The sequence below is a fragment of the Heterodontus francisci genome, chromosome 12 (assembly GCF_036365525.1).
Source record: "Heterodontus francisci isolate sHetFra1 chromosome 12, sHetFra1.hap1, whole genome shotgun sequence".
Taxonomy (NCBI): Eukaryota; Metazoa; Chordata; class Chondrichthyes; order Heterodontiformes; family Heterodontidae; genus Heterodontus; species Heterodontus francisci.
This window is the reverse complement of record NC_090382.1, coordinates 34,181,992-34,208,419: the sequence shown is the minus strand read 5'-3', so window position 1 is coordinate 34,208,419 and position 26,428 is coordinate 34,181,992. Positions and strand designations below refer to the sequence as shown.

The following is a 26,428-nucleotide window of genomic DNA, read 5'->3' as shown; positions in this document are numbered from 1 at the left end:
TTGCTTGTATTCTGGTTGTTGGTTGTAGGAGTCTGTGGTCTTGGCTTTATCATCTGCAGCTTGAGGCTTCTCTGGATCTCTACTGGAGAAAGGGAGAAGGAGAGAGAGAGAGCTGCTCTCTTGCTCACTTCCAGTTACAGTCTGTTCTCTGAGTCACAACTCACAATCTCCCAGAGTTGCACAAGTGGTCACATGACATGACCACCTCTTTGTGTTTTAATGAAGCTCTTCTGGAATTTTCTCTGAAATTCAAGGCTCTCCCCTTAGGCTCTCCAGACATACTTGGTGGGGGGTTGGTTCTTTCAAAGTCAGCGAGTGTCGCTGGCTCTTGACAACCACATTGACAAGGTTATAGCAAGTAATTGAATCAGAGAGCACCCCATTGTTCTGGCTAGGCTGAGTCAATCATGTTTGTCTCCAGTCTAATCCTTTGGTATTTCAAATGCAGGTGTTCGTGGCCATCCTGGCTGTTAGCTGTTCTTTTTGAAAAGTTATTTGTCACAATTTCCAGCAAAAGTCTCAGGCAAAGTTCTGATCGATGAAATTAATATTTTCCCATTTGGCATGTGGGGTTTTCATAACACTGGGAAGTATTGAACTTCAAAGGTACTTAGGTGTCCTTGTTCATGAGTCACTGAAAGCTAACATGCAGGTACAGCAAGCAATTAAGAAGGCAAATGGTTTGTTGGCCTTTATTGCAAAAGGATTTGAGCATGAGAGTAAAGATATCTTACTGCAAATATATAGAACCTTGGTGAGACTGCACCAGGAGTATTGTGTGAAGTTTTGGTCTCTTTACCTAAGGAAGGATATGCTTGCCATAGAGGGAGAGCAATGAAGGTTCACCAAACTAATTCCTGGGATGGAAGGATTGTCCTATGAGGAAAGATTAAATAGACTGGGCTTTTATTCTCTGGAGTTTAGAAGAATGAGAAGTGATCTCATTCAAACATACAGAACTCTTACAGAGCTTGACAGGGTTGATGCAGCAAGGATGTTTCCCCTGGCTGAGGAGTCTAGAACCAGGGGACACAGTTTCAGAATAAGAGGCAGGCCATTTAGGACTGAGATGAGGAGGAATTTCTTCTTTCAGAGGGTGGTGAATCTTTGGAATTCTCTACCCCAAAAGGCTGTGGAGGCTCAGTCATTGAGTATGTTCAAGACTGAGATCGATAAATTGCTACATATTAAAAACATCAAGGGATACAGGGATAGTGCAGGAAAATGGTGTTGAAGTAGAAGATCAACCATGATCTCATTAAATGATAGATCGGGCCCGAAGGGCCGAATAGCCTACTCCTGCCCCTATTTCTTGTGTTCTTATGTTTCCTTTTTAGTAGCTAAATTTCAACAAGCTCACCAATTGACTCAAACCCTTCTCCATCCAAAATGCACTCTGAATTTCCTCTTGACTTTTGTTTGCTTTAATGATCTTCTCCGATAGATTACAATGTTTCCCAGTTCTGTTATGCTTTTGGGTGAAAAGGTTCTACATGACTTCCCTTCTTACTCCTAATTTATAATTTTTGTCCCCTAATAATTTGTCAATGCTCTTCATAATCTCTGAAATTTCAAGATTCCTCTTCAACAAAGGAAACAAGCCAAACCTTGCTTCAGATCCTAAATTCAACCTTAGCAGTGGATATTTTTAAGTCAATAATTGGCGCCTCCATCTATGAATACTTAATATTGTTATGACCAGGTGAGAAAGGGGTCTAGGGTTCCCTCTCAGCCTTCACCTGGTCTTACCATAACAGGGTTTAATTTTCAACACATCATGTTTTTAACTCCACCTTGGTGAATCCTTGTTCACCGCTTTCGAATTATAAGGCAAAGAAACCAGCACAAACAGGTTTTCTTAGGTTTAAAGAAGAAAGGTTGAAATTGAAAGGTTGAAATTTCTTAAACTTAAACTCTAATTTGGTTAACGCCTATGGATACACCATGCGCCTACGTCAGCATGCATATGTGATACACACATGCAGATAGAGACAGAACAGAGCAGAAGAAATAAATTGGAAAAGTTTGAGGCAATCTCTGAAGAGGGCTTTTATTACGGATCATCGAGCTCACTGTAGAGTCCTTGATTGTAGGTAGATCTTGCTTTTCGTTGGGGCCCAGTATTCTTCTTAAACCTTGTTCACTGTAGGACTCTTTTCTCTCTTGGGGTTCATGTGTCTTCAGTGGATTTGGATTTCAGTGAGAAAGAGATGGGAGCAGACAGGAGAGGCTGTGGCGACCCAGCCAGGAGAAGTCTTTTCAGTCCAGGAGCAAACAGACACTCTCTCAGTTCAAACTCTTTGTGCAATTCTTAAAAAATCAGGTTGCCAAGCAGGTTAGTCCTGTGACTAGCTGGTCTGACCACGTCTTGGCTCTGTGGATTGTATCATCTTAGCAGGGCCTGGAATATACTTCCCTGCCTTCAATGTCTGGTGCTCAAAGTCCATTGTGGGTTAAATGGATAAGGGGAGTAATCTCTCTTGTCTTCCAGCCAAGTGTCTGGCAGCTCTTGTAACAGGCCTTCTCTTCCCTGCAACAATTAGAAATTTAATGTCCATGTGGCAAAATTAATTTGCCTCATTCGTGGCAAGTGGGGACCCAGCATAACACCTCCACACCCAGTGGAATGAAATGCGATTTGAGAAAAGAGCATTTCACTAAAAAGGGTCGAAAGAGAATATATAAGATACAGGGGGAAACACAGGTCTCTCTCTCTCATTCATTCACATTTATTCATAAATCCTAAAAACTTATTACAGCCTGTCTTTTCTTAGTGCCAGTGCTGCTTTAATTGCCCCTGTTTTGGTATCCCAATAAGCATGTGGTTCTTTGGGGAAGTTTTTCTTCAGTTTTCCCATTTCCATGGCTGCCTAGGGTCTCTGACATGGTTTGGTTTAATTAGCCCTGAGTTGGAATTTTTTTTTCAGGAGAGTCAGTAGTGGGCGGGTCTATCCTGAACTCTCTTTCAGTGCCTTGCTGAGTCATGCAAAGGCCTTTGACCTCAGGGGATGCATGGCTCTCTTTCCTTCTGACTGTGGGGGAGGATTTCTTGCCAATATCCCCTTTGTCCTCTGGGACATTCCTGCCCACAGGTATTTGTGCAGACTCTACTGCACTCCCCTGTGGCACCTTGACAAGGTGAGGCATCAACCTCATGGTTTCTGTGCCACTTAGAGGTCTTTCTTTGTCTCTGCAGGTTCCTGTAAATGCTGTTAGCAAGTCTGGTGGGTTGCTTCTAGTATCTGCATTTACATAGGAGGTGTGGGATCTACCTTTTCAAATTTTTCTGGTTTGGCTGTCTGGACAGCAAGGGTTTTCATTCAGAATTCCTCCCGGACTTCCTTTAACCTGCCCTCTTGGTCACTTTTTCCCATTCCCTTTCTGACCTTTTGCCAGCCTTGTGCCTGCCTGTCCCCTTTTGTTCTCGGCAGGAGTTCCTTACAGTTCACCAGCCCTCTGCTGGAGGGTCCTCCTAACACCGGTACAGGACTTAGGGGTGCAGGTTTCACTGTAAGTTGGTGTTTCCCCTCAACCTGGCACATGTGGCAACTCCTGCAGTCCTCCACCATATCTTTGTGGAGTTTTGCCCAGTCAAAACACTGTCTTATGCGGGCTTTGGTCTTTTGTATACTGGCATGTACAGCCACTGTAGTCTGATGGGCCCTTCTTAATATTTCTCTCCAGTACCTCTGCTGCACCACTAACTGGTGAACTACTGTCCACTCCTTGCTCTCAGATCTGCGAGGAGAACTCCATTTCCTCATCAGTACCTCATTCTTTAAATAGTAGCAATCAGGAACTCCCTCTGCTTCACTATCAGACTGGATAACCTGTGCTAACTCTTGCAATACTGGGTCGGCTCGCTGAGCCTCAGCTAGGGAAAATTTATTTAATTCACTCCCTGGGTCTTCTAATTTCCCAACAAAAGTCTTGGACAGACAGACCTGGTCATTTGCCTGCAGTGCTAATTCAGTCTCCTCTGGGGGAGCTGGTTTGATCATGGCCTGATCCGCTACATATTCAGGGAAAGTACATGCATACACTGCCCTCCAATACCATTCACCACCATTCTGATGTTCACTACACTCTCTGGGGGAAATGTCAGGTCTTTTCCCAGTAAAAGGGATCTAGTGACCCCTATTTCCTGAGGATTACTATGGGCTTGCTTGCCCCACTTGAGGGGTATGGGGTTACTTTCCCTTCAAACACAAAACCCTGATAACTTTCAGGAATCCTATTAATTTTTGCTGCACTTGCAGTAGTAAGCTTGCTGGGTTGCACTCTTACTGAAGTTAAAGCCACAGCTTGTTCTGCTGTTCTTTCCATCAGGTTTGCTTCTTCACTGAGCTGGTGTGCCCTGATTATCCCTACCGGTTTTCACTTTAGCTTCCAGCAGTCAGCTATTAAATGCCCTGCTGTATTACAATGGAAGCACACAACTCTCTGGGTCTCATTCCTGCTTCTAGCACCTTCCTTTTTGGCTGGAGGAGGGCCCCCCGTGTCTCCTGCTTTCCTTTCTCAGGACTGCTTGGGCACTATCACCTTCCCACCTTTTGTCCTTTTCAGATTTGTGGGGGTGACTAGGAAAGTTTCTCCCCTGGGAGACTGACTTATAAATGACAGCAAACACATTGGCCAGAACGGGGTCTCTGAACCCACTGCTCTTCTACATGGGTCTTTATGGAATGTTGGAGAGAGTATTGAAATTCCTCTAACAGAATTACTTCTCTGAGATTCTCATAGCTGAGCTGTACTTTAAGAGCCCTCAGCTACTGGTCAAAAGCCAGCTGCTTACTTTTTTAAAACTCCAGATAAGTTTGATTAGCTTGCTTCTAAACTGTTGGTGATAGGCTTCAGGTACTAATTCATCTACCCTGAGGATAGCGTTTTTTGTCAATTCATAATTTGATGAACTCTCATCTGACAACAGGGAATAAACCTCATGGGCTTTTCTGCTTAGCTTGCTTTGTAATAAAAGAGGCCATTTTAGCTGCCTTGCCAGTTTCTCAAAGGACACAAAAAAAATTTCTACATCCTCCTCAATGAATTTTGGAAATAGTTGAGTTAGTTTTAACAATTCTGTACCCAGCCCTGAATTATGCTCCTCCATATTGGCCATGCTTTCACTAGGGTTACTCTGTCGCCCGCTAGTTAACTCAAGCCGCTTCAGCTCTCTCTCTTCACTTTCTTTCTGGAAGGTTCTTTCTTTCTGTCTCTCTCTTTCCTCAAATTCATGTTTCCTCTGTTTCAATTGTATTTTTGTTAGCAATACCCTGTCTGAGTCTATTTCTGCTTCTTCAGATTCAAGGGAAAAATATTTGGCCACTAGCCTTAGGAGTTCAGACTTCTTAGCTTTTCCACATAGAGTGATCCTACACTGCTCAGTCATTTTCCTCAACTTCTCCATAGACAGTGCTTTTAACTTATCCCAAGTTACTAGCTTCAGTTGCAGACATGTTAGTACTCAAGCACATACAACCACAAGAAAAGCTTTTCGTTGTGCAGCTTTTCCAGGAGCACAGGCATTGCGAGCGAGGAGTGAACAGCTGGGAAGTCAATTTCATCGGGAGTTTCGGTGGAGCAGGGACTGCTGGGTAAGTAGAAACCTCTCTATTTGGGCTGTTTCTGAACCCGAGACACTACTCTTGTGGTGTCTCCCACCCGCCCTCCTCCTCTTACCAAAAAAAGGACTCGGTTGTGTGTAGGTAAGGTAAGGCTTTTTCTATTTCTCTTCTTGTTTTATCGTGTGATTGGTTAAAAACTTGGGAATTTAGAATAGTGGGAATGGAGGTTAAGGCAGTTGAATGTTCCTCCTGCAGAATGTGGGAGGTAAGGGTCGCCAAGGGTGTCCCTGCTGACTGCATCTGCGGGAAGTGCACCCAGCTCCAGCTCCTCGAGGACCGCGTTAGGGAACTGGAGCTGGAGCTGGAGGAACTTCGGATCATTCGGGAGGCAGAGGGGATTATTGAGAGGAGTCATCGGAAGGCAGTCACACCTCAGGTAAAAGAAGAAGGTAGATGGGTTACCGTCAGGGGAAGGAGAGGGAACCAGCAGGCAGTGCAGGGATCCCCTGTGGCCGTTTCCCTCAACAACAGGTATACCGTTTTGGATACTGTTGGGGGAGACGACTTACCAGGGGTAGGCAATGGGATACAGGTCTCTGGCGCAGAGTCTGTCCCTGTTGCTCAGAAGGGAAGGGGTAAGAGGAGCAGAGCATTAGTCATTGGGGACTCCATAGTTAGGGGAACAGATAGGAGGTTTTGTGGGAACGAGAGAGACTCACGGTTGGTGTGTTGCCTCCCAGGTGCCAGGGTACGTGATGTCTCGGATCGTATTTTTGGGATCCTCAAGGGGGAGGGGGAGCAGCCCCAAGTCGTGGTACACATAGGCACCAATGACATAGGTAGGAAGACAGATGGGGATTTAAGGCAGAAATTCAGGGAGCTAGGGTGGAAGCTTAGAGCGAGAACAAACAGAGTTGTTATCTCTGGGTTGTTGCCCGTGCCATGTGCTAGCGAAGTGAGGAATAGGGAGAGAGAGGAGTTGAACACGTGGCTGCAGGGATGGTGTAGGAGGGAGGGTTTTGGTTTCCTGGATAATTGGGGCTCTTTCTGGGGTAGGTGGGACCTCTACAAACAGGATGGTCTTCACCTGAACCAGAGGGGTACCAATATCCTGGGGGGGAGATTTGCTAGTGCTCTTCGGGGGGGTTTAAACTAATTCAGCAGGGGGATGGGAACCTAAATTGTAGTTCCAGTGTGCAGGATGTTGAGAGTAGTGAGGTCAGGGATAAGGTTATAAGGACACAAGAGGGCACTGGCAAGCAAGAGCTTGGTTTAAAATGTGTCTACTTCAACGCCAGGAGCATCCGGAATAAGGTGGGTGAGCTTGCAGCATGGGTTGGTACCTGGGACCTCGATGTTGTGGCCATTTCAGAGACATGGGTAGAGCAGGGACAGGAATGGATGTTGCGGGTTCCGGGATTTAGATGTTTCACTAAGAACAGAGAAGAGGGTAAAAGAGGGGGGGGTGTGGCATTGTTAATCAAGGAAAGTATTACAGCGGCAGAAAGGACGTTTGAGGACTCGTCTACTGAGGTAGTCTGGGCCGAGGTTAGGAACAGGAGAGGAGAGGTCACCCTGTTGGGAGTTTTCTATAGACCTCCGAATAGTTCCAGAGATGTAGAGGAAAGGATAGCAAAGATGATTCTTGACAGGAGCGAGAGTAACAGGGTAGTGGTTATGGGGGACTTTAACTTTCCAAATATTGACTGGAAATACTATAGTTCGAGTACTTTAGATGGGTCTGTTTTTGTCCAGTGTGTGCAGGAGGGTTTTCTGACACAGTATGTAGACAGGCCAACCAGGGGCGATGCCACATTGGATTTGGTACTGGGTAATGAACCCGGCCAGGTGTTAGATTTAGAAGTTGGTGAGCACTTTGGTGATAGTGATCACAATTCGGTTAGGTTTACCTTAGCGATGGGCAGGGACAGGCATATACAGCAGGGCAAGAATTATAGCTGGGGGAAAGGAAATTATGATGCGATTAGGCAAGATTTAGGATGCGTAGGATGGGGAAGGAAACTGCAGGGGATGGGCACAATCGAAATGTGGAGCTTATTCAAGGAGCAGCTACTGCGTGTCCTTGATAAGTATGTACCTGTCAGGCAGGGAGGAAGTTGTCGAGCGAGGGAGCCGTGGTTTACTAAAGAAGTTGAAGAGCTTGTCAAGAGGAAGAAGAAGGCTTATGTTAGGATGAGACGTGAAGGCTCAGTTAGGGCACTTGAGAGTTACAAGCTAGCCAGGAAGGATCTAAAGGGAGAGATAAGAAGAGCAAGGAGAGGACACGAGAAGTCATTGGCGGATAGGATCAAAGAAAACCCTAAGGCTTTCTATAGGTATATCAGGAATAAAAGAATGACTAGAGATAGGTTAGGGCCAATCAAGGATAGTAGTGGGAAGTTGTGTGTGGAATCGGAGGAGATAGGGGAAGTGTTAAATAAATATTTTTCGTCAGTATTTACAGTGGAGAAAGAAAATGTTGTCGAGGAGAATACTGAGATACAGACTACTAGGCTAGATGGGATTGAGGTTCACAAGGAGGAGGTGTTAGCAATTTTGGAAAGTGTGAAAATAGATAAGTCCCCTGGGCCAGATGGGATTTATCCTAGGATTCTCTGGGAAGCCAGGGAGGAGATTGCAGAGCCTTTGTCCTTGATTTTTATGTCGTCATTGTCGACAGGAATAGTGCCGGAAGACTGGAGGATAGCAAATGTTGTCCCCTTGTTCAAGAAGGGGAGTAGAGACAGCCCTGGTAATTATAGACCTGTGAGCCTTACTTCGGTTGTGGGTAAAATGTTGGAAAAGGTTATAAGAGATAGGATTTATAATCATCTTGAAAAGAATAAGTTCATTTGCGATAGTCAGCACGGTTTTGTGAAGGGTAGGTCGTGCCTCACAAACCTGATTGAGTTTTTTGACAAGGTGACCAAACAGGTGGATGAGGGTAAAGCCGTGGATGTGGTCTATATGGATTTCAGTAAGGCGTTTGATAAAGTTCCCCACGGTAGGCTATTGCAGAAAATACAGAAGTATGGGGTTGAAGGTGAATTAGTGCTTTGGATCAGAAATTGGCTAGCTGAAAGAAGACAGAGGGTGGTGGTTGATGGTAAATGTTCATCCTGGAGTATAGTTTCTAGTGGTTTAGATTTAGTTTAGAGATACAGCACTGAAACAGGCCCTTTGGCCCACCGAGTCTGTGCCGACCATCAACCACCCATTTATACTAATCCTACACGAATCCCATATTCCAATAACATCCCCACCGGTCCCTATATATTTCCCTACCACCTACCTATACTAGGGGCAATTTATAATGGCCAATTAACCTATCAACCTGCAAGTCTTTGGCATGTGGGAGGAAACCGGAGCACCCGGACGAAACCCACGTAGACACAGGGAGAACTTGCAAACTCCGCACAGGCAGTACCTAGAATCGAACCCGGGTCCCTGGAGCTGTGAGGCTGCAGTGCTAACCACTGTGCCACCGTGCCGCAAGGATCTGTTTTGGGGCCACTGCTGTTTGTCATTTTTATAAATGACCTGGATGAGGGTGTAGAAGGGTGGGTTAGTAAATTTGCGGATGACACGAAGGTCGGTGGAGTTGTGGATAGTGCCGAAGGATGTTGTAGGTTACAGAGGGACATAGATAGGCTGCAGAGCTGGGCTGAGAGATGGCAAATGGAGTTTAATGCGGAAAAGTGTGAGGTGATTCACTTCGGAAGGAGTAACAGGATTGCAGAATACTGGGCTAATGGGAAAATTCTTGGTAGTGTAGATGAGCGGAGAGATCTTGGTGTCCAGGTACATAAATCCCTGAAAGTTGCCACCCAGGTTAATAGAGCTGTTAAGAAGGCATATGGTGTGTTAGCTTTTATTAGTAGGGGGATCGAGTTTAGGAGCCACGAGGTCATGCTGCAGCTGTACAGAACTCTGGTGCGGCCGCACCTGGAGTATTGCGTGCAGTTCTGGTCACGCATTATAGGAAGGATGTGGAAGCTTTGGAAAAGGTGCAGAGGAGATTTACTAGGATGTTGCCTGGTATGGAGGGAAGGTCTTACGAGGAAAGGCTGAGGGACTTGAGGTTGTTTTCGTTGGAGAGAAGGAGGAGGAGAGGTGACTTAATAGAGACATATAAGATAATCAGAGGGCTGGACAGGGTGGATAGTGAGAGCCTTTTTCCTCGGATGGTGATGGCAAACACGAGGGGACATAGCTTTAAGTTGAGGGGTGATAGATATAGGACAGATGTCAGAGGTAGTTTCTTTACACAGAGAGTAGTAGGGGCGTGGAACGCCCTGCCTGCAACAGTAGTAGACTCGCCAACTTTAAGGGCATTTAAGTGGTCATTGGATAGACATATGGATGAAAATGGAATAGTGTAGGTCAGATGGTTTCACAGGTCGGCGCAACATCGAGGGCTGAAGGGCCTGTACTGCGCTGTAATGTTCTATGTTCTATGTTCTAAAACCTGTATTGGAATCTTGCTCTTCTTTGATTGGGAACAATTTGGCTTCCCACTTCCAATTTCTCTCGTTTGTGGGTAAAATCCTGGATGAGCCCCCAAATTTCTGTTGTGATCAGGTGAGATAGGTGTCAAGAGTTCCCACTCAGCCTTCACCTGGTCTTACCATCACAGGGTTTAATTTTAAACACACCGTGTTTTTAGGTCCCCCTTGGTGAATCCTTGTTCACCGCTTTCCAATTATAAGGCAGAGAAACCAGCACAAACAGAACAAACAGCACAGAATGAGCCATTGACATTTTAATGCCTTCACCAAGGCTGGTTCAGACATGAAGGTTGACTCAGGGTTCTTGTCGTTTCCATGTGTATTGGCAATATAGGATAAGGTCACCTGACCTCTCAACTCCATCTTGTTTTTCAGGAAAAGTGTCCATTTGGGGTTCGTTTTATAAGTTCATTATATAATTCATAACTTCTCTGTGCATGAGCTTGACACCTCCCTTCAAAAAGGGAAAAAAATTGAATCCCTTGGTATTTCATTCTTTTTTGTTTTTCAGACAGCAAGAAAAGTAAACCCACAATAGTAGACATTCACAAGCATTCATTCACATACATTCCTCAGTCTCTGTCACTAGACTTTCCACAGCTGCTGGTGGTATTGTCTATTCAAACTCTGGACAGTGCGTCTGCAATGACATTATTTTTTCCAGCAATGTGCATGTTATTTAAATTAAAAGACTGGAGGAGTAAACCCCATCTGAACAGCCCAGTAATGTTAACTTTGAATTTCTCTAAGAAGGTTATTAGGTTGTGGTCAGTGTATATTAAAATTTTCCTGTTTCTGTTATTAACATAGATCTCAAAATGCTGAAGGGCTAGCAGAAGTCCCAATGCCTCCTTTTTCTATTGCGGAATATTTACACTGATGTTTATTTAATTTTTTTTGAAAAATAGCCAATTGGTCTCGCAATACCGGAGTCATCTTCCTGCAGTAAGACAGCTCTTGCTCCTACATCGCTCACATCAACAGCCAACTTAAAGGACCTGTTAAAATTTGGTGCTGCTAATATGGGTTCATTTGTTAGGATAGCCTTCAATTTCTCGAAAGCCATCTGACACGGTTCTGACCATACTATCTTGATGTTTTTCTGAAGTAGGTTGGTCAATGGGGCAGCAAGGCTTCTGAAATTGGGGACAAATTTTCTATAAAAACCACACATTCCCAGGAGGGCTTGTACATTTGCTGCCCTTGGCAACACTCGACCTTTACCAACAACACGTCCCAAATAGGTCACTTTGGCTTTAGGAAACTTGCTTTCAGCTAAGTTGGCCACTAGGTTAGCATTTTTGAGATCCTTGAATAATGCTCTTAAGCGATTTCCCAGATGTTGCTCGAGACCAGCAGGTCATCAAGGTAGACGGCACAATTGTTTAACCAGTCACCACCTGATTCAACAACCTTGGAAAGGTTGCTGGGTATGGATTTTGTTTAATAGGTGGGGTCTCCCCTACATCCACATCATGAATGGTCAAAGAGGTATGACCTGGTTTGTCCCTACACACTCCCCCTAACTCTCTTAATAATGTTACTAATCTTTTCCTCTGCTCGTCACTTAAATAATTAAGTACTGTCTCTAGTGTCCCTAAGATTTCTGTGTTGGCTAATTTCACAGTAGGGGTTGAATCTGACAATTTTCTGGGTTCCCTTCTCCCCCTAGTTCCTCTTCACTATTGTCTCCATCCTCCTCTGTTCTCACTACCTGGCATGCATTCACTGCTTTGTCCTGTTCCCGATTATGATATCTCTTTAACATATTTATGTGGCACAGTCATTGTTTCTTTCTCCAGTCTGGGGAGTTAATCAAGTAATTTACCTCACAGATCATTTTCCCCACACAGTACGGGCCACTAAATCTCGCCTCCAGGGGTTCGCTGTGCAATGGAAACAGCACCAGGACCTGATTTTCTGGTTTAAATGTCCAAGCCTGAGCATATCTGTCTGCCTGCCTTTTCATGCTCTGCTGAGAGACTTTAAGTTGTTCCCTAGCTGCAAAGCATGCTTTAAAAAGTTGCTCACGAAAGGCTGATACATAATTTAACAACAAAATTTCCTCTGATCTAGAATTTTTTCTTTGGTCAGCTTAAGGGGGCTTCTCACCTCATGCCCGTAGACCAATTGAAATGGAATGAAGCCCATTGATTCATTGGGTGAATCTCGAGTAGCGAACAGCAGAAAAGTTAATCCTTTATCCCTATTGTGAGGATGTTCACAGCAGTGGGCTCTGATCATGGTTTTCAGGCTTGGTGAAAACGCCCCAGAGCCCCTTGTGACTGTGGGTGATATTCCAAGAATTTTAGCTGTTCGATGCCGAGGCTATGCTTAACCTCTTGGAATACCCGGGACATAAAATTAGATCCTTGATTTGATTGGATCTCTTTGGGCAGTCTGTAGCGGGTGAAAACCTGGGTCAGTCCCTCGACCACGGCTTTTGCTGTGATTTTCCTGAGGGATATAGTTTCTGGGAATTAAGTGGCCATATCCATGATTGTTAAGAGTTACTGAAAACCTGTCCCAGTTCTAGGTAAGGGTCCCACAAAATTTACCAGAACTCTGCTAAAGGGCTTGTCAAAAGCAGGTATAGGTATTAGTACAGCGGGCTTGATTGCAGACTGTGGTTTCCCAAAAACCTGACAAGTATGACAGGTCTTACAAAATTCACCCACATCTTTGTGGAGGTGAGACCAATAAAAGTGCCTGCTTATCCAGGCCTGGGGCTTTTGGATACCCATGTACACAGCCATTTGGATTTTGTGGGCAATCCTCAAGATTTCCCTATGATGGTTGGGAGAAACTACAATTTGGTGGACCACTGTCCATTCCTCCTCTGTAGGTCGCTGCAGAGGTCTCCATTTCCTCATCACTACCCCATTTTTAAAGGAATAGCATTCAGGAACTGCTTCTGCCTCTGCCTCAGGACAGGCGATCTGGGCTATTCTTTTTAAATCGGGGTCTGCCTGTTGAGCCTCAATCAAGGAGGATCTGCTGACTACCTCCTTCGCTTCTTTGAAATCTCTGAAAAACGTTTCTGCCAGCCAGACCTCTGATTCATCTGTCTGCATTACTGGCTCAACTCTCTCCAGCGGAGCTCGCTTAGCTATGGACCTGGTCACTACACAATCAGTGAATATTCCAGGGACTTCTTCCTGTAACTGTTCCATCTCCCTCGCCTTGTTTGGTTTATCTAAGACTACTGGGGAGGCTATCACTCTACCCCCAGCCAAATCATCACCCAACAACAAATCTATTCCAGCCACAGGCAGACTAGGGACAATCCCTACTGGAACTGGTCCAGCACTAGGTTTGCACTGTAAGTGGACCCGATATTAGGGTACGGGCATGTACCCACCTTCAATGCCCTTTACCTGAACCTTCGCATTCATCGAGCTCTCTGGTTGGAAGGTCATGCCTTTAGCCAGCATTAAGGATTGAGTGGCCCCTGTATCCCTAAGCAGGACAATTGGCTTGCTTGCCTCATTAGAGGGATTCAGGGACACCTTTCCCTTTAAGACAAAATCCTGGTAACCCTCGGGGATTTTGTCAGTTTCTACTGCACCCGTGGCAGTATTCTTAGGGAGGCCACTCACTGTGGTTAGGGCCATGGTCTGGTCTATCTTTCCACCTGTTAGGTCATGCTTTCTTGGACTGGCCTTGTGAATCCCAACAAAACCCACTGGCTTCCCCTTCCATTTCCAGCAGTCGATTCTCACGTGCCCTGCTTACTACAGAGGGAATACACAGGTCTTCTACCCTCTGCGCCTTCTTTCCTGACTTGTGGAGGGCCCCCTGCATTCTCATTTCTATTCTCCCTTTCACTACCACCCTATCAGCTATTACTATCCCATTTGCTGCCATTCCCAGACCTCTGGGAATTATTAGGAAAGGGTTTTCCCTGCTGAAAGGGTTTGTGTGTGAATTCATAATCGTCTGTCATTGTAGCAGTGTCCCTCACCTTTGTGACCCATGGTTCCTCAATATGCGTCTTTATATTAATTGGAATACTGTTTTTAAATTCTTGTGATGTGATTACTCTCGTAAGTTCTCATGCAAGGGTTCTAACTTCAGAAATTTCATCCAGCGATTGAAAGCCATATGTTTAGCTTGCTCAAATTCAATGAAGGCTTGAGCAGGCCTTTTACGAGCATTTCTCAAGTTTTGGCAGTAAACCTCAGGAACTAACTCATAGGCATTTAATATAGCAGCTTTGGTTTGCTCATAATCTCATAATCTGATCACATAGGGTAAGATTTATAGGCTCTTCCCATTAATTTTTCTTGTAATTTGATTCAACCTCATCCTCATTAAATTTTGGCACTAATTGTAAATGTTTCATAAAATCAAAGCTTTGCTCTGAATTGGGGTCAGTATTTGAATTGCTGGCCGTGCCTTCACTTTTTCCTATCTAATTCAAGCTGCCTTGCCTCTCTCTCCCTTTCCATTTTTCTTTCTTCTTTCTCTTCTTCCCTTTTCATCTCTCTTTCTTCTTTTTCCTTTTGAAACCCTAATTCCATTCCCTGCATTTCCATTTGAATTCTAGCCGAAGCTGCTTTATCAGCCTCAGGGTCCACGCCTGTTTCTTCTGAATCTAGGTCAAGATTAAAATGATTAGCTAGAGTTTTAAGGTTCTCAGGCGTTCTTGCTTTAAAGTTACTCCCACCTAGTTAGCTACAACTTTTAGGTCCTCAAAGTTTAATGAATTTAATGCACCCCAAGATAACGCTCTCTGTTCTACAAATACTTTGGCGTCGAATGTGGCCATGTCTTAAGATTTTTAGGACAGTAAAAATAATATGAGAAAACCTGATGATTTATTCTTTTATAATTTACAATCAATTTGCTTCCAAATTACTCGTTTAATCAAATGTTTCAAATCCCGGCTCACAAGCCCCAATCTGTTACGGATAGGTGGGAAATGATTAGGATGGTTTTCCTGTGAAGGAATTCGGCCATAATAAGGGGTTATAAGTTTTAAAAAGTTATTTTTCTATGAATTAGGGTATAAAAATTAAAATCAGGTTTCATCTTCCTAAAATGTTAAAAGAAGTTCATAGGCATGTCTCTGGACATGTCTCTGTGGTGAAGGGCTTGCCTCATCTGACAGCATAGAGGCAGCTTCTGATAAAAGGAATTCACTCCTAAAAAGTCACAAACCTCATCACACAGTAACACCTTGATAACACAGTTTACAATCGATCACATAAGCTAAAACAGTGTAATAATTGATAAGATAGTCTTATGCAGACAGCCCTAAACCACCGTCAAATGAAATTTGACAAAACTAACCAAGCCCAGGAAACTGAATTATAATCTTGAAACACAGTTAGGTGACGAAGGAAATTGACCACCAACAGAGGCCACCTTGCTGTTGGCCTCGCCTTTCTTAGAAATCAAAGAAGGTGGACCTTAGCCAAAAATTAACAGTTATCCAGCCTTATCTGGGAAATAGAAGGGGATGAACCTACTTGCAAACGAAGTAACATCCATTTATGTAAAAACTTAGTTATGCAGCTTAGAAACAGTATAAATATTGGAAGCATACAGTGGATCTTCAGATTAGTTGGACTCACTCCAGTGTTTCTCATGGTAAAGGTATGAGCTACTGTGGTGTGGTAATGATAGTTCTCCCCTTAATTGGGATAGAGGTATCTCACTAAACTCTGTAGCTTTCTACATAGGGATTTAAGGTAAATGCTGCCTCAAATATTGATGGATATCTCAAATATTTTACTGTAGCAATATTTAGACTTAAAACTTAGATTCTGTACTAGAAATAAGATTATACTTTCTTTTTTTCCGAGAACTATTAACATTGCGATTGACTTCCCATCATATGTGAATTGCATGTTCAGTTCTTTAGTAAACTTTTATATCATTTAGAATATTATTGTCTCATATAGTGTTCTGTATCGCAAACTCGAGAACCCATCTCTGTACATTCTTCAGTGGGGAGGTACATTATTGGGGAGAGATACCCAGACCCTTATAATATCTGGATTGTTATAATCTGGCTAAAACTTGTTAAAAAGGCTATCTGGAGAATGGTAATATTCTCAGCTAGTTCCTTTCCTTTGGGGAGAGTTAGATCAGTTCTTCAGACACATCAGTGTCTTTAGAACAAAGAACAAAGAAAATTACAGCACAGGAACAGGCCCTTCGGCCCTCCAAGCCTGCGCCGATCCAGATCCTCTATCTAAACCTGTCGCCTATTTTCTAAGGGTCTGTATCTCTTTGCTTCCTGCCCATTCATGTATCTGTCCAGATACATCTTAAAAGACGCTATCGTGCCCGCGTCTACCACCTCCGCTGGCAACGCATTCCAGGCACCCACCACCCTCTGCGTAAAGAACTTTCCACACATATCCCCCCTAAACTTTTCCCCTCTCACTTTGAACTCGTGACCCCTAGTAATTGAATCCCCCACTCTGGGAAAAAGCTTCTTGCTATCCACCCTGTCTATACCTCTCATGATTTTGTACACCTCAATCAGGTCCCCCCTCAACCTTCGTCTTTCTAATGAAAATAACCCTAATCTACTCAACCTCTCTTCATAGCTAGTGCCCTCCATACCAGGCAACATCCTGGTGAACCTCCTCTGCACCCTCTCCAAAGCATCCACATCCTTTTGGTAATGTGGCGACCAGAACTGCACGCAGTATTCCAAATGTGGCCGAACCAAAGTCTTATACAACTGTAACATGACCTGCCAGCTCTTGTACTCAATACCCCGTCCGATGAAGGAAAGCATGCCGTATGCCTTCTTGACCACTCTATTGACCTGCGTTGCCACCTTCAGGGAACAATGGACCTGAACACCCAAATCTCTCTGTACATCAATTTTCCCCAGGACTTTTCCATTTATTGTATAGTTCACTCTTGAATTGGATCTTCCAAAATGCATCACCTCGCATTTGCCCTGATTGAACTCCATCTGCCATTTCTCTGCCCAACTCTCCAATCTATCTATATTCTGCTGTATTCTCTGACAGTCCCCTTCACTATCTGCTACTCCACCAATCTTAGTGTCGTCTGCAAACTTGCTAATCAGACCACCTATACTTTCCTCCAAATCATTTATGTATATCACAAACAACAGTGGTCCCAGCACGGATCCCTGTGGAACACCACTGGTCACACGTCTCCATTTTGAGAAACTCCCTTCCACTGCTACTCTCTGTCTCCTGTTGCCCAGCCAGTTCTTTATCCATCTAGCTAGTACACCCTGGACCCCATGCGCTTTCACTTTCTCCATCAAGCTACCATGGGGAACCTTATCAAACGCCTTACTGAAGTCCATGTATACGACATCTACAGCCCTTCCCTCATCAATCAACTTTGTCACTTCCTCAAAGAATTCTATTAAGTTGGTAAGACATGACCTTCCCTGCACAAAACCATGTTGCCTATCACTGATAAGTCCATTTTCTTCCAAATGGGAATAGATCCTATCCCTCAGTATCTTCTACTGCAGCTTCCCTACCACTGACGTCAGGCTCACCGGTCTATAATTACCTGGATTATCCCTGCTACCCTTCTTAAACAAGGGGACAACATTAGCAATTCTCCAGTCCTCCGGGACCTCACCTGTGTTTAAGGATGCTGCAAAGATATCTGTTAAGGCCCCAGCTATTTCCTCTCTCGCTTCCCTCAGTAACCTGGGATAGATCCCATCCGGACCTGGGGACTTGTCCACCTTAATGCCTTTTAGAATACCCAACACTTCCTCCCTCCTTATGCCGACTTGACATAGAGTAATAAAACATCTATCCCTAACCTCAACATCCGTCATGTCCCTCTCCTCGGTGAATACCGATGCAAAGAACTCGTTTAGAATCTCACCCATTTTCTCTGACTCCACGCATAATTTTCCCCCTTTGTCCTTGAGTGGGCCAATCCTTTCTCTAGTTACCCTCTTGCTCCTTATATTTGAATAAAAGGCTTTGGGATTTTCCTTAACCCTGTTTGCTAAAGATATTTCATGAACCCTTTTAGCCCACTTAATTCCTCGTTTCAGATTGGTCCTACATTCCCGATATTCTTCCAAAGTTTCGTCTTTCTTCAGCCGCATAGACCTTATGTATGCTTCCTTTTTCCTCTTAGCTAGTTTCACAATTTCACCTGTCATCCATGGTTCCCTAATCTTGCTATTTCTATCCCTCATTTTCACAGGAACATGTCTCTCCTGCACGCTAATCAACCTCTCTTTAAAAGCCTCCCACATATCAAATGTGGATTTATCTTCAAACAGCTGCTCCCAATCTACATTCCCCAGCTCCTGCCGAATTTTGGTATAGTTGGCCTTCCCCCAATTTAGCACTCTTCCTTTAGGGCCACTCTCGTCTTTGTCCATGAGTATTCTAAAACTTACGGAATTGTGATCACTATTCCCAAAGTAGTCCCCTACTGAAACTTCAACCACCTGGCCGGGCTCATTCCCCAACACCAGGTCCAGTATGGCCCCTTCCCGAGTTGGACTATTTACATACTGCTCTAGAAAACCCTCCTGGATGCTCCTTACAAATTCTGCTCCATCTAGACCTCTAACACTAAGTGAAACGCAGTCAATGTTGGGAAAATTAAAATCTCCTATCACCACCACCCTGTTGCTCCTACATCTTTCCATAATCTGTTTACATATTTGTACCTCTATCTCACGCTCGCTGTTGGGAGGCCTGTAATACAGCCCCAACATTGTTACCGCACCCTTCCTATTTCTGAGTTCTGCCCATATTGCCTCACAGCTCGAGTACTAATCCAAGCCCTAAGTTCATCTGCTTACCTACTACACTTCTTGCATTAAAACAAATGCACCTCAGACCACCAGTCCCTTTGCGTTCATCATCTGCTCCCTGCCTACTCTTCCCCTTAGTCACGCTGACTTCATTATCTAGTTCATTACAGGCTTTAGTTACTACCTCCTTACTGTCCACTGACCTCCTCATTTGGTTCCCATCCCCCTGCCACATTAGTTTAAACCCTCCCCAACAGCGTTAGCAAAAGCATCCCCAAGGACATTGGTTCCAGTCTGGCCCAGGTGTAGACTGTCCAATTTGTAATAGTCCCACCTCCCCCAGAACCGGTACCAATGTCCCAAAAATCTGAACCCCTCCCTCCTGCACCATCTCTCAAGCCATGCATTCATCCTGACTATTTTTTCATTTCTACTCTGACTATCACGTGGCACTGGTAGCAATCCTGAGATTACTACCTCTGAGGTCCTACTTTTTAACTTGGCTCCTAACTCCCTAAATTCTGCTTGTAGGACCTCATCCCGTTTTTTACCTATATCATTGGTGCCTATGTGCACAACGACAACTGGCTGTTCACCCTCCCCCTTCAGCCGATCTGAGACATCCCTGACCCGTGCACCTGGGAGGCAACATACCATTCGGGAGTCTCGTTTTCGACCAAAGAACCGCCTATCTACTCCCCTTACAATCGAATCCCCTATGACTATAGCCCTTCCACTCTTTTTCCCACCCTTCCGAACAGCAGAGCCAGCCACGGTACCATGAACCTGGCTACTGCTGCCTTCCCCTGGTGAGCCATCTCCCCCAACAGTATCCAAAACGGTATACCTGTTTTGGAGGGAGATGACGGCAGGAGACACCTGCACTGCCTTCCTGCTCTTTCTCTGCCTTTTGGTCACCCATTTCCTTTCTCCCTCAGCAATCCTAATCTGCGGTGAGACCAATTCGCTAAACGTGCTATCCACGACCTCCTCAGCATCGCGGATGCTCCAAAGTGAGTCCATCCGCAGCTCCAGAGCCGTCATGCGGTCTAACAAGAGCTGCAGCTGGACACACTTCCAGCACGTGAAGGAGTCAGGGACATCAGCCGTGTCCCTGAGCTCCCACATTGAGCAAGAGGAGCATAACACGGGTCTGAGATCTCCTGCCATTTTTAATCTTAAGCTTAACTTAGTCTTAACTTAGATAAATGAAAAAGGAACGAAAAGTTTTTACCAATCACACGGAAAAAAAAAAGAAATAGAAAAAGCCTTACCTTATCTACACACCACCGAGTCCTTTTTTTTTGGTTAGAGGAGGAGGGCGGGTGGGAGACACTACAGGTGTAGTGTCTTGGGTTCAGCCGCTGCCCAAATATATAAGACTTACTTACCCAGCTGCCACCTCGCTCTCCCTGTCGCCGCTGCAAAAAGAAACTGCCGAAACAAAAAGGTAAGTTTATATGAATTGAAATTCACTTACCCAGCTGCCACCTCGCTCTCCCTATCGCTGCTGCAAAAAGAAACTGCCGAAACAAAAAGGTAAGTTTATATGAGTTGAAACTCACTTACCCAGCTGCCACCTCGCTCTCCCTGTTCTTCTTCTGCTGGAGCAGATGGAATCTCTCCCTTTGGCTCTCTGCCTTTGTCTGCACAGCATATTAAGTTCCTTATCAGACCCCTGGTGTCCTTACCATTGTCCTGATAAATGGTGTCTGATAGTGGGTCCATTGTTAGACAATGGGGTCTGGGTGCCACCAATCTTCATTCCATTTTGATAAAGTGTAGTCTTTTCACACCCATTCATTTGAGTCCCTGGGGCAGCCGATATGCAGAGCTGTCAGTAAGGATCTGGGTCAGCTCTACATTAGTATGTGTGTAAATGGAGTGCTTCTATGTATGGGTGTGTGTAGGGGGGCTGTGGGGGTGCTTGGTTGGATTGGATGTGTGTGTATGTTTGGGGATGGTTTATGTGTGTTGGGCTGTGGGTGTTTTGGCCTAGATTGGCTGTGTGTTTGTGGGACAGGGAGTTGGAGACATCATGTCTGCCATGCCATTATCAACCCAATTTGTTGAAACGCGGTAGACATTAACACAGAATGGGCCATTTACATTTTAATGCCTTCTCCAAGGCTGGTCCAGACATGAAGATTGACTCAGGGTTCTAGTAGTTTCCATGTGTATTGGCAGTACAGCATAAGATCGCTTGACCTCGCGACTCCATCTTGTTTTTCAGGATAAGTGTCCGTTTGGGGTTTGTTTTATAATTTCATAATTTCTCCATGCATATATGTGACAGTGGTGTTAGCTTGTACTGTGCTATCTTGTGCTGTAACAGTTTATGAATTACTGAATGTTTTACTTGCTGTTAGAGTAATCAGGAGCCCTAATGCAATCATTTTCCATAATCTAGAGGTCTGAATATCTAATTGATCATTCTGCTTTATTACAGAATTATTGATGCTGTTTTACCTGGATACTCACTGCTCTCTGCCTTCACTTAACATGGTTTAAATACATTTGACCTAATGCATGTGATAAAGCTGTAAATATTTATTTAATCTCTTATCTAATGATATGTTCCTGTCTATGCTGTAGATGGTTACATTCGGGAGCCTGTGATCTATCTGATCTCTCCCCCACTTGACGCTGCCTCGGCAGGGCAAACTGTTGCAATGAATTGTTTGGTGTCAGACTTTTATCCTGCTGATATTTCTGTGACTTGGAGAGATGAGAATGGTCCAGTGGATATGGGAGTGATGCCATTTGCAGTGGCTTTGGGCAGTAATAGCAGCTACCGGACTGTCAGCCAGCTCACTGTGCTGAGGGCAGAGTGGGACAGTAATCGCATGTACTGGTGTGAGGTGAAACACGTGTCCCTGGGACAGCCGATATACAGAGCAGTCAGTAAGGATCTGGGTAAGTTTGACATTAGTATGTGTGTAAATGGAGTGCTTATATGTATGGGTGTGTGTGTAGGAGGGATGTAGGGGCGTATGGGTGGGGTGAACATGTTTGGGTGTGGGTGTGCATGGTGTGTGGGTATGGTGTATGCTTGGGGAGGGTTTATGTGTGTTGGGATGTGGTGTTTTGGCCTGGGTTGGCTGTGTGTTTGTGGGAAAGGGAATTGTGGATGTATGTGTGGGCTGTGGGTGATGTCAGGTGGGATGCAAGTTTGTGTGTATGTGTGTCTGTGTGTGTATGTGTGTCTGTGTGTGTATGTCTGTGTGTGTATGTGTGTTTGTGTGTGTGTATGTGTGTCTGTGTGTGTGTATGTCTGTGTGTGCACATACGTGCGCAAGGGGTGTGTGTTTGTTGGGTGTATGTTTATGAGGTTACATGCAGTCAATCAGTAACCCCTTGGAAATATCCCAGGGTGGTTTCAGAGAAGGCATTTTCACAGCTGTGAAGAGTTAAATCTAAAAACAAACTGGAACAGCCGAGATTCATGGCTCATTTCAGGTTGAATTGCATTCACTTACACAGAGAACCATTCTCACACGAATGTAATTAACACAGACAGAGTGCCAATGGATAGATATTGAATAAGAGCTGTGCAAACTTTAGGAAATCTGCAGTAAGTGCTTCCTTATTCTGGGCAATGTTGAGTTCTAGTATTTATGCCTCCAGGTGGGTTAGATGACATATGCTGTACACCACCCAAAGAAAAACCTACTTCTAAATAAGGAATACATATTGCACTATGTTATTTTATGCTCTGGTACCTCTGCCCTGTTTCAAAGAGATCTGATATCTTCATTACTTGTATTTAAAGCAGTGAAGTCTGGTGGAACCCTGAGGATGATAATTTCATTGTGGATTGTTGCTGTATTGGGAGGCCTGCTTTTAATTATTGTTGTTCTTATTGCCATCTACAAGAAAACCACTTGTTCCTCCCACACCAAGACCGGTAAGTTTGGCTTCACTGCCTTCCTGGTCCGTTATATATTATATTTAAATAATACCCATTGGCAGGGATTTTTGTCTTTACCCCCCAGTGGTAAAGCTTACCTGGGCTGAGCCAAGAGAGAAATATCGGGAGGGGAGGATGACACTTCCGAAACAGAGCCTGCCTGATTTTGTTTCCATGTAAATCAATGGATGGAAAATGGGACTGGTTCTGTACAATTCTCATTGCCTAATTGTATTTGCTGTGGCTCATGTGCTGTTTAAAGAAGATAATCCAGCCAACTGTTTTGATAATTAATTCTATAGACAAAGTTACAAGTTATTGGAACAACTTCCACAGAATGAGACAGAACAAATTATGATTACAGAATCTGTGTTTTTGTTCTTTGATGCAGCTAATTTCAGGGAGGCTCCGAACCTGGACATCAGACCGGAATCCACCTATGCAAACACCAATTGCATGGCACATGGACAAGAGTAGCACTTTTGGTTCACAGCTATCACCTTGAGAAGTCTAGATATTAGTTTACATCCATTATCAATTCCGTCACTGTTGGCACCAACAGCAGTGGAACTGTGTCAGCCATCACTTAGCTGGTAGCACTCTCATCCCTGAGTCAGAAGATTGTGGGTTCAAGTCCCACTCTAGGACCTGAGCACAAAAATCTAGGCCAACAGTCCAGTGAAGTACTGAGAGAACACTGCATTGTCTGCAGTGTCGTCTTTCAGATGAGACGTTAAACCAAGGTCCCATCTACCCTCCCAGGTCGACATAAAAGATCCCGTGGCATTATTTCAAAGAAGAGCAGGGTGTCCTGGCCAATATTTACTCCTCAATCAACATCACAAAAAAATCAGATTATTTGGTCATTATCAAATTGCTGCTTGTGGGAGCTTGCTGTGCACAAATTGGCTGCTGCATTTCCCACATTACAACTACAATAGGTAAATTGGCCATTATAAATTGCCCCTAGTATAGGGAGGTGGTAGGGGAATATAGGGACAGGTGAGGATGTGGTAGGAATATGGGATTAGTGTAGGATTAGTATAAATGGGTGGTTAATGGTCGGCACAGAGTCGGTGGGCTGAAGGGCCTGTTTCAGTGCTGTATCTCTAAATCAAAAAAATCAAATACACTTCAAAAGTAATTCATTTGCTGTAAAGCTCTTTGGGACACCCTGTAGTTGTGAAAGGTGTTGTATAAATGCACGTCTTTCTTTTATTCCTCCGCTCTTAGAGAGACCACTGAATCCTTATTGAGGAGCTTTGATAGAGTAGAAAGGGAGAAACTGTTTTCACTAGCAGGAGGGTGAGGAACTAGAGGTCCCAGATTTAAGATAATTGGCAAAATATGCAAGGTAGGGGTATAAGGATAATTCTTTTAATGCAGTAAATTGTTACAATCTGGAATGCAGTGTCTGCAAGGGTGGTGACGTTACATTAAAAAATAACTTGGTAAAGAGAATTGGATACATAATTGAAAATGAGAAATTGGAAGGGTGATAAGGAAACAGCAGGGTAGTAGGGCTAATTGGATAGCCCTTACAAAGAGCTAGCAGAGACAAGATGGGCTGAATGGTCTCCTGTGCTGTATGATTGTATGATCCTAACTGTAGATAAAGGTGAGAATGGTCTCGCTGTTACACTCCCATTTTGATTGTAAATAAAATCAGTTGTTGGTTCAGAATCTGATGAACAGTCGGTTGAAAGTGCATGTTCACTCTGCTTTTGGAAAAGGGAAACATCAAGGGGTGGCATGTGATACCTTCCAGTAGTCAGTGTACAGCATAAGATTCTCGGTTACAATTCCTGGGTCTGTCTATTGTTTACTTAGATATTGGCAAGGGGAAGTACACTCCAGATCGTAGGGAATATGAGGACTACTTGCAGGAATTTTCTGAGGAAACTCAGTAAAGTTAGCGTAGAAACCTAAAAACATGATAGCCCCCATATGCTTCTGTTGCTGACAACAGTTTCTTCCTCTTGTCTTTTAAAGTAGTTTTACTAATAAAATATCCAGTAAATGTAATTGATATTGACACATTTTTCAACCATTTTGGTGCAATATTAATCAGAAAATGCTGGAAAATCACAGTAGGCCAGTCAGCATTTGTAAAAGAGAAGTCAGGTTCATGTTTCGGGTGTATCAGCTTCCTGGAAACTGAGAACCTATCTTCTTTTTCTCATTACAGTGGCTGACCTGCCATGTATTTCCAGCATTTTCTGTTTTTATTTCAGAGTTCCAGCAATTATTGCTTTTGTTTTAATCTCTGCAACAATTATTGTTTCCTGGGTTTACTTCTAAAGATCTTTCTTGTATTTCAGTGAAACTCATTTGAGGGAATAACAAAGGATGGACTGACTTAATCATATTTTGCAAATACACTGTGTTTACCTGTTAAAGTTCAGCGGGAACTATAGAAATGTTTGCTGATTTCTTATCACCTGTTGTTATTGGTCATTTACTCACATTATGATGGAAATATTCCAAGGCATTGATGGGTTAACACCCTATTTTTAGATAAGTTTGGAATTTAACGTAGAACTACAGGGAATATACAGCACAGAAACAGATTATTCAGCCCAACTAGTCTGTGCTCCACACAAATCTCCTCCCAATTTATCTACCTAATTTCAGCTTTTCAGGATATCCTTTTGTTCCTTTTTCTCTCATGTACTCATCTAGTTTCCTTTTGAAAGCACCTAAACTATTTGCCTCATTCAGGGCTCGTGATTTCTTTACATTTTTTAATATGTTAAGGAGAATTGCTCGTGTCCTCCCACCATCCAGTGCTCTCATCAGCCAGCTTATTGTAAATATGAACCACAGACTGCTTGCCTCCGAAACTCTTGATACTGAAGTGCCAGTTTATTTCCGTTTTTAATTGTCTGCTTTTTTAATAATATTTGTACAATAAAGCGGTGCTTGGTGAACTGCTAAAAACGAAAGCAATTTGAAAGTCTAGAGAATTCACTGTGGGCTGCAGGAGAGAGCCTGACCTGGGAACTGATTGATGAAATATGGGAGGAATAGCCTCTCAGTGTTGAAAACAATCCAACAGACTGCAGCGTTTGTTGAGGAGGAGCAATGAATATTGCCCCATTACCTTCTCATGCCTATTCCATTCACAAGCTCCGTGTGTGTTTGTAGGGAGTAATGAATATTGTAGAAGCTTTTAAATATAATTTTACTGTGTACTGAAACAGTAATTAATAGTACAGAAGGCCAAGGGCAGTAATCAGGGCATTGCCAGCATTATCTGTTTTCGTTTTGCAGTAGCATTGTTTTTTGGAGACAGGGTTTTCCCATTGCTAGTGATTATGATTTTAGATTTAGATTTAGAGATACAGCACTGAAACAGGCCCTTCGGCCTACTGAGTCTGTGACGACCATTAACCACCCATTTATACTAATCCTACACTAATCCCATATTCCTACCACATCCTCACCTGTCCCTATATTCCCCTACCACCGACCTATACTAGGGGCAATTTATAATGGCCAGTTTACCTAACAACCTGCAAGTCTTTTGGCTGTGGGAGGAAACCGGAGCACCCGGAGGAAACCCACGCAGACACAGGGAGAACTTGCAAACTCCACACAGGCAGTACCCAGAATTGAACCCGGGTCGCTGGAGCTGTGAGGCTGCGGTGCGAACCACTGTGCCACTGTACTTTAACACTCTGGATTTGTACATTGCATTTGTATA

At 43.9% G+C, this 26,428-nt stretch overlaps 1 gene segment (V, D, J or C); it reads left to right on the top strand.

Moving 5' to 3' along the window:
• LOC137375564 (immunoglobulin heavy constant gamma 2-like) overlaps window positions 1-23,683 on the top strand; it is a 36,762-nt gene extending 13,079 nt beyond the window's left edge. The window contains 3 exon segments of the C gene segment in view: window positions 21,408-21,728; window positions 22,585-22,719; window positions 23,114-23,683. Coding sequence covers window positions 21,408-21,728; window positions 22,585-22,719; window positions 23,114-23,199 — 542 coding nt within the window.
• Window positions 23,684-26,428: the final 2,745 nt, after the last annotated feature.